At 42.4% G+C, this 11,662-nt stretch overlaps 1 protein-coding gene across 3 annotated transcripts in view; it reads right to left on the bottom strand.

Moving 5' to 3' along the window:
• Positions 1–1,365: 1,365 nt before the first annotated feature.
• The window catches only part of SMAD4 (SMAD family member 4), a 29,476-nt gene continuing 19,179 nt past the window's right edge, over positions 1,366–11,662 (bottom strand). For all 3 annotated transcript variants that reach the window (XM_062599686.1, XM_062599684.1, XM_062599685.1), the window contains 4 exons: positions 10,747–10,930; positions 9,546–9,714; positions 8,103–8,241; positions 1,366–6,641 (listed from right to left, as the gene is read on the bottom strand). In XM_062599686.1, coding sequence (XP_062455670.1) covers positions 6,430–6,641; positions 8,103–8,241; positions 9,546–9,714; positions 10,747–10,930 — 704 coding nt within the window. In that variant the 3' untranslated portion in view covers positions 1,366–6,429. The remainder of the gene's footprint in view (positions 6,642–8,102; positions 8,242–9,545; positions 9,715–10,746; positions 10,931–11,662) is intronic.

The raw sequence follows: 11,662 nt of genomic DNA, 5'->3' as shown, positions 1-11,662 counted from the left end.
TTCATTTTTTTTAATGAGTGAGTAGCTGATGCCATCAGCTGCTATCGCACAGGTATGGGGAAAAGCTGTTTCCCTTGGGGCAGCAGCTCCCGGGGGGGCCCGTCGGGGCGGCTGCTCCTCTGCGGGCGGCACATCCAGCGACTGCTCAGTAACACAGATTTGGCCGGGGGGGGGGGCCGGGAGGGAAGGGACCAAAACTCACACCAAATTAATAAATAAATAAAAGCAAACAGGAGAAATCGGTGCTCAGCTCCCCGGCGGCAGCTCCTTGGTGGGAACGCAGCCGCCGCCGGCCTTGCAGCAGTGTCCTGCCATCACACAGCCTTCCTCCTCCTCCTCCTCCTCCTCCTCCTCGGCGCTGCCCTCGGCTCAGCCCCGCCGCAGATGTCCGCGCCGCTGCGCGCGGAGCAGCAAGGACATCTAGCGGCCCCCGAGGCCCTTCCGCAGGATTTTGGGGTGGGGATGGGGGTCCAAACGCCTTCCCGCAGGGTCACGGTTCTCGCGCTTGCAGCCCGGGAGCGGCAGAGCCAGCCGCGAAGCCGCGCGGCTCCGGAAGGATTACAAACCTGCACCAACGCCGCCCCGTTTGGGGGCAAAGCGCTCATTCTGCCGGTTCCCCGCGAGCGATGACGGGGCAGCCGAAGGGCTTCGCTTCCAGCTGCATTTCGCGGCTCACGGCTGGCGGGGCGGCTCGGCTGCCCCTTGCGCCGGCGGCTGCGGATTCACCTTTTGCAGCGTTGAGAAAACATTTTGTTTCCTATCACTGGTTCACGTTACAGCGACCCGCACCTGCGTGAGTAGCAGTGCGGCCTCAGGGCAACAGCCACTGCAAGAGCAATTCCCCCCCCCCCCCCAGCTTCGTTGGTAATTGCAGTGCTGCATCCCAGGCCCTGTGGGTGCTCACCGGAGCCACGGACACCGGGCGGAGAAGCCGGAGCACCGAGGAGCGCACGGGCGCAGCAAGGAACGCCGCAGATTCCGGCACCGGCTACCGCCGCTGCCAGAGCCGGCGGTCTCGGCGGGCGGGGAAGCAGCCCCAGCGGTCGGAGGCTTTTGCGTTTCGCCCCTTTCTCCAACCGCGGGATGCGGCCGCTTGCTAAAATCAGCAGAGCCCCAAGGTGCTGCAAACGCGTGTCCTTCCTCCCGCTCTATTCCCACACTCCGCGCATGCTGCTGCGAGGCATTTTATCCATCACTTTTTTGGGGGGAAAGCATCGAATAAACGAGGCGCCGAGGACAGGCTCCTCTCGAGACGCAGCCCTGCCTGCGAGAGCCCCGCCGGGCACGACGCTGCGCCTCTCCGGGCATCCGCTGCCAGCAGCCGCATAGAAGTCCTCCACTGAGCAAAATAAAGAAGCCAAAGACTTGAATCTTTACCTTTTTTAATCAAAAACATACTCTGTTACAGAATTTCAGGAAAGTTAACTACAGTATATTATCCACAAACTAGGTCTAATGAAAAACATACAGTAAGCTACAAAGGAACTACTGGGAATTCTGTTGACCGCTTATCAAGAGGCAATGGCTAAAGAACAGCTGTTTAACCCGGCTTTCACGCTCAAAAAACCCTCTCCCAGTGAGTTTTGGGCTGTGTGTATTTTGCAGCTATCATCAATCCAGCTGAATCACAAGTTAGCAGTGCCACCAAACTTCACCAGAAAGACACAGAAAAAGGTACTGGAGCAAGAAAGCACTAGATGATTTTGGTGACCTTTTAAAGAATTAGTCCTGTAAATTTAGGAGCGATGCATCACTCACACACAAGGCACAACAGCAGCCAACAGCGCCAAAATCTCTGGAGATTTTTTTTAGACAAGAGCTCTACCTTCTATCAAGTCTCAGCAAGCGAAACTTTAACACAACTGAAAAGTCAAGCCAGCTCTTGGGGCTGCAGCAGCAGCACACGCGGCAACGGCACCGACCCAGCACTGCTCACAACTTCCCGACCATTTCCAGAAAATACCATCCAGAGCAGCTTTTCAGAGATGGGCACGTTCAGCATCCAAGGCTTACCCAACCGGCTGGTGGAGATGTGCTCTTCATCAGCCCCACCCTTGAGAGCTTCCTTGTCCAGTAACGCAGCGTTGGCCACCTGCCCCAGAGGCAGCAGGAACCAGCTTCGTGCTCCAGGAGAACACAAATGCCGTGCGCCAGGCCACCTGCGAGTGTCAGTCCCAGGAAGAGCGCCCCGGCCCTCGCGGAAATATTACCAGATGTGGAAACACACCGTAGCTACTAGCAGGATCAAACAAGACCGTTGTTCTTAATGGTTATTTTTTTAAGTCTTACTTAAAACAAAGTAACCTGTCAAAATTGTGTGTCCTTACCAACTCCTGCCTACAAAGAAGCATCTTCTTATAATTCTATGGAGCAGATGTTAAGTCACACAGGGCCTGAAAGGAGAAAAGCAGGAGGAGGGGGAGGAGGAAATAGGATTTCTTACACGAAGTCTGAATCCCACTTAGAGGAAGACCCATCTGGCCATCTTTAATTGGTTGTATTAAAGTGACCGGAGATCCCAGTCACCCCACAGAGCAGAGTAAAAATGCAAATTAAGGAGACAGTCCTTTCTAAAGCGCTTACTCTTCGAAGAAGAGATTAAAGATGTCCCCATAAAGACCACCATCGAGACGTAAACAACATTTGAAGGGTTCAGAGGCAAAAGACCCTCCTATTTACACTGGCATAGGAATTTTTTATGGTTCCTAATAAAAAGGTTGAGGCAGTCGTTCCTGAGCTAACGCAGAGAGGAAGCTGTCATCTTCAGAAGTGTCACAAGAAGTAAGATGGTCTTAAAGGTAAGGCACAAGATCCGGACACATGTTCAATGACTACTGCTGCTACAGCCCCGTTCCGTGACGGGGCGAGACCTTCGCGCGCTCTGTACGCCAGGTCCCTCTCTATTAAAGCAGCCAGAATACTTCCCAAGCTCTCAGCGGATTTCAGAGCCGCTGACCAACGATTCATGTTACAGCCAGGGGGTTCAGGTCCCTAAACACACAGATCATTCCTACCAAGCCCAGAAAAGTAACACAAAGAACAAGCCCAGCAACTGCTTCTAAACAGCACTCTTCAGCAGTTATGTTACCTTTCAACAGGAAACACATGTTGTGTAGAACTGTTTTTAGAAGAGTTTTTTTTTTTTTTTTACCACTCCATTGAAAAGGTTTCATCTCCCACATCTCTAACACATTATTTTATGTGCCCTTCTTTCAAAACTAACCATGTCATGGCTAAAGCCACCTAACCGTCAGGCACTAATCCCAGCTATCAAGCACATGAAATGAAATACAAAGCCTTCTAGCACAGTGTTTTCTAAGAAGTGCAGAAGTTAGGGTGAGAAACACGTGCACCCAGCTAGCAGTAGCTGCTTCTCAGAAAGGACTAAGCGCACTGAACATGAGAATGGGATCACAAGCAATAGATTTGCTAGCGGAATACTTGCTCAGTTCACTGAACTTGAGACATTCAAAAAAACGTACAGAAGACAGGATTCTGGCACTCTTGCCCTCCTCGCCTACAGCATGTACAGGATCTCCATAGCTGTCAAACACAAGTAGCTGTCTTGCATTTCAGGAAAAAAAAATGCAAATGTAAGACTGTCAAAGATTCATGTGTTGCTCCTGAAGGGTTTCCAATCCATTATGCACTGCCTTATCATTAAAAAGTGCAAAATTAACTTAAAGGAATACTAAAAATTAAGAATAAGATTCTGGTATTTTCTCCTTCAGCAGTTGTGATTGCATCTGATTGTCAAAGGAATCTATCAGAACCAAGAAATCACAGGTTTCCAGATAGGAAGAAATCTGAACACTGTGTAAGGCAGTAAAAATAATGAAATGCCGTTTGTCTTACCTACCAGCCTGTCAACATTCTGTTTTGTTGTTCTAATCTCATTTTTATAACTATGTAGTGTGTTGTTGGTACCATTCACTGTAGGTGGGGGCTAACCCTTGCCAAATCTCAATAAACACAGTCTTATCACCGAAATTCTTTTCAGACTAACACAGGCAAGAACACCATCAGATGGAAGGAATCTCTCCTTATTCTGCCAAACTTTGGCAGAATGGAAACATGAGCAAACGGTACAGAGGATTTCTGTGAAGTAGCCCATATACAGATCAGGCACCCAATCAAGATAAGCACCTTCTGAAATGACAAAATTATCTAGGGAATAAGCTCATGGATTCCTAAATAAGTGAACACTCCACTACAACTGGTTCACCAGTCAGAAGGCTGGACACCTTCCAAAAGCCGCGGCACCACGCATCCGGTAGTAAGAGCAGGGCAGACAGTTCAACAGGCAGGTTAGCACAGTGAACACGCAGTCAGGCTTTTCATTTCTTCCACCAGAGAAAAGTCTTTTGCTGTGGATGAAGTGGAATCCAGGTATGCATTCTTCCCAGAGAAGAAGCTTCTCACTTCTAGATGGAGGATGTAGCGCCATCCTACTGAACATGTTCCTGATGAATATGAAGACGCTTGGCTCTTCCTCTAGTCAGACAGATTAGATGACTAGGAAAAATGAACAAAGAGGTTTTAACCAAGGCTTTGAGAAAAGCGAACACTCATTTTTCAAGCGTCAAGAAGCTGCAACATAAGAGGCAGAAAAAAAGAAACTGATCTCCTTAGAAGTTAATCTGAAGAAGGCAACATTATTAAAGAAAATACTGAGAAAACTGTTCCATTTCTGGCCATCACTCTGAAATCACATCTTCGGTGCTTCCATCTGTAAAGAAGAAACAACGATTGCAGACTTCTTTCATAAGAATTTGAACATGTGGGAAAAGCAAGACCTAAACACTGTGTGTCACAGCCCTCTACAGATTCAGATCTACAGATCTATGCAAGAAACTTGGCAAAAAGATCCTGAATAATCTGTACCAAGACCTCCGCTTATGTTAAGTGCTAGGATCGTGCTGCCAGATCGGCTAAGTGAAGCACAGCAGGCAGACCGAGCTGGCAGTGCTTGAACACAGCACTTGAGTCCACATATTTTGAGCCTGTTTAACTAAGTTCCGTTTCTCCACAGACATGCTGAAAAATAAAGAATTCCTACTTCCTCCTCATGCCCCATAAAACCGTTGAAAAAGATATCCTTAGGACATGTATTTATTGAAAAGCAGTAAAAGCAAGAAAAAAATGGAATTGCTTCCTGGCAAACCTAAATCAACGAAAAATCCTACCACTATTGGCTGCTGCTGCTGGTCTGTCAAAGTAAGTAATCCATCACTCTAGATCAATGGTTTCAAGGTGCAGAACTATGTAATAAAAGCAAACTAAATTTATAAAAGTCAGGGTTCTCATAATTTTATTTATACTATCAACTAGAGAGAAAGCATACATATTGTATCTGTCATACAGTCAATACATCTGCAGTTTTTTCTACTATAAATTCTCTATACAAAGTCATTGCCAATTGATACGGTCATTGATGGCATAGGGCTTAAAATAACCAAGAGGTATAAAAACAAGTTTGCCATCTTGCCCTGAGTGGAAATGGTGAACAGATACAAAAACCAGATCCTAAATATTGATACATGATTTAATGGTATACGCAAGTAAAAAGAGTCATGCAACTTTAAAATACCTGCCAAGATTTACTCGAGTAAGATCACAGAAGTCAGTAGTAGATAAGAAAATATGTTCCTGCTATTAGGTATTCATTAAGCAATTTAACTGGCAACTTTGCAGACTGGGTATTTCATGTTATACTTAAATTGAGTGCCAGCACTGAAAGTATCCATTTCTTTTAGTGTTTCAAAACTCGTGTCTATATAAATAAAAATCTAAGACATCTTTTTAAAAACTAGTGAGGGAAAAGCAACATTTCTTTTGCTTGTTATTTCTAATCAATACCAACAATGTATGTCTCATCCCTCATCTTTTGGCAGCTTCTACCTTATAATCTGGAAAAACCATAACAAGATAGTCAACAAAATGAAGAAATCTTCTGTTAACTATTGTTCTCTAAAAAGAACATCACAAATCGTTTGGAATTTAAAAGTCGCTATAAGGTAAATGTTTATAACTATTAGAAGGAATTTTCAGATATAAATATATATATAATATATATTTTGCATACAAAAGGCTCCTGTGAGGCTTATCATCAAGTTGCCATAATAGAGAGGGAAAGTTTCAAAGTGAACAAACCGCATACCGTGAAGTCTCTATAAGGCATTTAGCTTTTACTTTAAGCCCTGAGCCATGTATTATGACAGTTAATTTCTGAAAATAACCAAAATCCAACTTCTGCATGTTCAGTTTCTTTCTGCTAAGAGCAAGGCGGCAAACACATTTTTAAAACCTGGTTTTTAGAAGATTAAGCAGAACAAAAGTAAAATATATCTTCAGGTTATAAACAGAATTGTATTTTACAATCCACCATCCTCACAATGTGACGGCCCACAGCAGTGCAGCAGAGGGATCTCAGTCTAAAGGTTGTGGGTCTGCAATAGGCATGGTATGAAGTACTTCATCTAGAAGCTGGAGGGCACGGTGTAAGTGAATCTCAATCCAGCAGGGTGTCTCTTTGATGCTCTGTCTTGGGTAATCAGGTCCCCAACCTTTTACAAAACTCATCCTGAGTATGCATAAGCGGCGAAGGTCATCTACTCCAATTCCAGCAGCAGCTGACAAACCTAAATGGGAGAGGTTTCAAGTAAGTGTTCACGGACATGCCTCTTATCACCTGTTCGTTTAGCCGTTCTTGTTTGCTTAGCTGTTTCTCCATGTGCAATTCCCTATCATAGCCAAGGACAATCAGTATTTCTAGATCTGTGCTATAATGAACACAGCAACAATTTCACATCTCTTCCAATTAAAAACTTCTTTTCATCATTCTGCAGTCTTTTAAAGTGTGTTAAAATGCACCTAATAATGAAAGCAGTCATACGATGAAACCTACCATCTTATGTGACAAAATACACTTAAACCCCATTTAACAAATCCAGTCAAAATCACTTATTCTTAAAGTTTGTCAAATGCTGTGCTTTTGGCATAAGAATTCAGACTGATCAGCCACAGGGAGCTGGGGTTTTTTTTGTTGTTTTTTTTTTTAATTACAGTAGTAACTTACTCTGACGAAACAAAAAAAAAAGATGAACACAGCAAGTAAACTTCTAATTGTACATATGACCGGATCACAGAATCTGTAGGGTTGGCAGGGACCTCTGGAGATCATCTTGTCCAACCCTGCTCAGCTGGGTCACCTAGAGCACGTTAGACAGGATCGTGTCCAGGCAGGTGTTGAGTATCTCCAGAGAAGGAGACCCCACAACCTCTCTGGGCAACCTGTGCCAGTGCTTTGTTACTCTCACAGGGAAGAAATTCCTCCTCATGATCAGGTAGAACTTCTGTGGTTCAATTTCTGCCCATTGCCTCTTGCTAAGATAAAAGCTAAATACTTTCATCAAAATGCCTTCAATATTTTTTAAGACAGTTGGAAAGACATACTCAGCAATACAAGGAATCCAGAAAACATTATGAAGGCTGAAGAAATCTGACACACAAATACTCACAATTTTAAAATCACTCAGATATAATTTTAAGGATCTGGAATTTATCAACCAATAAAACTCTAGCCCAGAATAATTTAAAAAAGGAAAAAGGAAAAAATACAGTCATGCCCTCCTCCTCATCTTCAAGAACCTTAATATTAAGTTTCCTTAAATCAAGTATGGAACTTAGTGACCCAGAACTCCCCATCACTTTTAGTAACATTTTTATAAGCTTAGCTCTCAAATATCATTTTTCATACTTGGATCTGCTTAAGCAGCAGAAATCATCTCTCCATTTAAAGTAATACAGTTACGCTATTTGACCTTGTATAAAACATACCCTGCAACACTTTTCACAGAGCAACAAGCAGCCACTTCCATACCCGGTATCCCTAAAAGACTACAGTGAGAAATTGATGTGCAAAGCAGGTACAAAAGGAATGAATATAGACTTAAGCACCACTTCAGCCCCACCTTGTCCAAATCCAGCCCCCTCATTCTAAGTTTGTACTACTGCACTAAGCATGGGAGAGTGTGCGTGTGCTGTTAAAAGTGAGAACAGGAAGGGAAATAAAGGGAAGACCAAGCAGTTCATGTACTTACTAATGGCTGGGGCTATTCCACCTACTGATCCTGGTCCAGGGATGTTTCCTGCTACTGCTGCAGCTTGAGCAGCAGCAGCAGCTTGGGCAGTGGCAGCCTGCTGTTGCATCTGACGGTGACATTGGCGTAAATCAAAAACCTAAAAAAAAAAAAAAAGGGTAAATATTGGGTAAATATTGTACTATGTAGATTTACCAAGGAAGGGAAGAACTCCTCAACATCCATCCCCCACAATCTGGATCACTCTTCCCTCCCAAAGTAATTTCCAGACTGACCCTTCACTTGGGCAAGGGTAATTTTTCCCTGATTAGTTTAATTTCTATTAGAAATAATTCACTGAAGTGATTCTTACAGAGTCCTATCTAGCACAACTGGCCATACCAAAACCCAATCAGTTAAAACTGCTTAAGATGATCAGGCTAAAACAGTATTCTATGTGGAACCAACTGCAGGATCAAAGTCTAAAGGATGCTACAGGCTGATGAAATCCATTTTTTTAAATTAAATCCTGGTACTTCCAGTAGTTAGGCACATAAGTAAAAATGGAAGTCAGCAAAACAAAAACTTTGTTAAAACTTTATAATTTTTCACTGCTTTACTGAAACAGGATAGTCTATCTAAAAGAAATAACAACAACTGATAGGCCTACGGTTGCAGTAGCAAAGTTTCAGCTATGCTGGCATTTTACACTTCTGTGGTCAGGCCCAGCACTAACATGTATCAGGAACTCTGTTCTCATATTAGAAAGCTCTCATTAGAAAGCGGCTTGTGGCATTTTTTTCACTTTCATTATACAACACGTCTTTAAAAATTGAAGTTAAAGGAAAGAATACAAAAACCCAAATCACTGCAAATTGTTTCAAACAGTTTCTCTCTAATTCAAAAATGATTTTGCTAGTGTGTAAGTTTATTTCAAGTCATAAAAAAAGCTGAAGTCTGGCAGAGACATATCCACTTAAGGATCTGTCCAGAAGTATTTGTTTCCAGTTAACTTTCTGTGACTTCTGGTACAATAGTTAGGTATTTTCATGCTGATAACACTGTAACACCACATTAACCACTCTTAAGTTGCATTTATACATACTTTGTTTCTGACTTTTCTTCCTTCGGAAAGGAAGTGAAGAAACAGATAATCCGTGCTCATAAAGCTAGAAGTACAAAAACTGCTATGGAGACCGTTTGTAACAAAATACCGATTAGTTGCTTCCCTAATACCTAGATGACACTTTCAGTTTAGAATTATTAAAAAGTCATTTAAGCGACTTGTCAAATGGAAGGAGTTTTTTGACCAAATAATTTTTTAATTATTATTATTTTCACAATGATCAAATGTGAAATTATTTGGGTTGGATTTATTTTAGTCTCTAAAACCCTCTCTACCATTTACAAGAAATAAGTGAGTGCTATTTCCCCCAAATTTTCATCTGAGAGCATCAAACCAACCTTTATATATGCACTTGGATAAATCTTGTGAACAGCATCACCTGGCGCACGCCCTGCTTCTCTATCCAGGTAGTAACTCTGGACGAAGACTGCGTGGTCACTGAGGCATCTAACCCACACGTCACCTTCTCCTTTGCACTCCAGCTGCACCCCTTTACCTATGTGCAACCTTAAAAACGAAAACAGCTCCAATGCACTTGTGTTTACATACTCTAAGTCAGATCCTTACTAAGAAAACTGTAGAACAGTTCTCCAGCTCACCAGCTTGTGACACCACTGTTTACATTCTGAAGTAAAACAAAAACACTTCACTCACATGAGGAGCTGAAACCACAATATCTTAACTATAATACAGATTCTATAGAACTATATGCTGTAAAGTCAAAAACCCACTTGTAATACCATGTAAGATACACAGAAAACAGAATGCAGAAGCAATGATACTCAAGGAGTAACTAAAAGAGCTGTAAACATGTTCACTGGCACCACAGAGCTGGGATACCCATCACACATTCAAGGAGCTATCTGGAAATGTAAAATCCCGCAAACGTTCTAATGTAGGAAGCCATTCAAGTACAGGAACAAAGTCACGTTTTAATGCAGAACTGTATGTTCTTTTAGATCACATTACAGAAGATTAGCATTTTGATGGCCACAATGCAACTTTGATGGTCCCAATGCAACAGTTCTGAAAACATGGAATCATTTTATTCCTTCTCATTTCAAATGAAAAAAAAAAAAAAAAGTTGCATGATCACTTAAGTTCTCTGTGCTTCCACATCAAAAAGCATGCACAGTAAGAACGAACAAAAAACCAACCAGCTCTATCAGCCTTCCTTTGCCTCTGTGACAAATTTATATATTGCATTTATTCTCACATTACTTCATCTGTGGTGCAGAGAGCTACTGTTCAGCTTGCATACATAATGGCACGAGTTGCTAATTTTATCCTCGAAGGCATGGTCTTTGAAAGCAATGAAAAGCAACGTGCAGTTGCAAAGCACTAAAGGTCTTTGTCACACAGTTCACATTTTGAATGCATTAAGGTAGTGGCCTAGAAATACACATTCTGCTATAGCTAATTCAGCTCAAAAGTTCATACCATACTTGTAATTTCAAAAGGGAGACACACACAGAAAACACAGCATAAAATACTATCAAACACAACAGATAACTGAAGCTTTTGGCATCTGTAGAATACCTTGCTCTCTCAATGGCTTCCGTTCTGTGCACGTTGGAAAGCTGTCCCAGGCAAAACCGGTCTCCTCCAGAAGGATCCACATATCCATCAACAGTAACAATTGGACAGCTTGAAGGAACCTTAAATGTTTCCCCAACTTGCACATCCATTTCAAAGTATGCGATTGAACACCAATACTCTGGAGCTAAAGATGATAAACAATTAACTGACTGAAATGTGTATAAAAAAATTCTACAAACCCATTAGGGATGATTGATTAGGCCTTTTGTAGCTGCATTTTTGCTTCAGAGTAGGAGTGCACATGCCCATTAGCAAGGGTAGATGGACAAAGACACATTTACTAGTAGAGAAAAATACTACACGCTAGAAAGACCACAAGCTTGCAGGTTTTATTTGATCACATACCAATGCTAGTATCTTTACATATCACTGTGTTTTGTGTATACAGTTAAGATGATCTCACAAATCTTTGCACAGTTTATCATTCTAGTTCAATTGTGTAAGACATCCACACCCTTGTGCCTTATGACTGTGGTTTGATTCTGTACTCCTCTAGCATAAAGGAGTGGCATATATATGCCTATCCATAGCTAGGCTGATGGTTACTTTTTTTTTTTTTTTTTTTTTTTTAAATCTTGAGCAGGATCTGTTTGAGGGTTAGTTTCTATCTCCTAAGGGAAGTCAGTTTTCTCTAGCCTCCCTGCAGGGCAAACAGGCTTTGGAAAGAAGGGCAGAGGGGAAAAATGTCTCAAAGATCAGATACTGATGTTATCAGCAACCAAGAAAGGCATCAGAGAAAAACAGTATTAAGCAAGTGAGCAGAACAAAATGACATGTTTTAATAACAGAGGGGCTTTTTAACTCATACTAGTTTAAGAAGAAAAACTATCTACAAACAAAAGATAGCTCCTGGAAG

The sequence above is a fragment of the Rhea pennata genome, chromosome Z (assembly GCF_028389875.1).
Source record: "Rhea pennata isolate bPtePen1 chromosome Z, bPtePen1.pri, whole genome shotgun sequence".
Classification (NCBI taxonomy): Eukaryota; Metazoa; Chordata; class Aves; order Rheiformes; family Rheidae; genus Rhea; species Rhea pennata.
The sequence above is the reverse complement of the archived record's forward strand: the minus strand, read 5'-3'. Positions and strand labels throughout refer to the sequence as shown.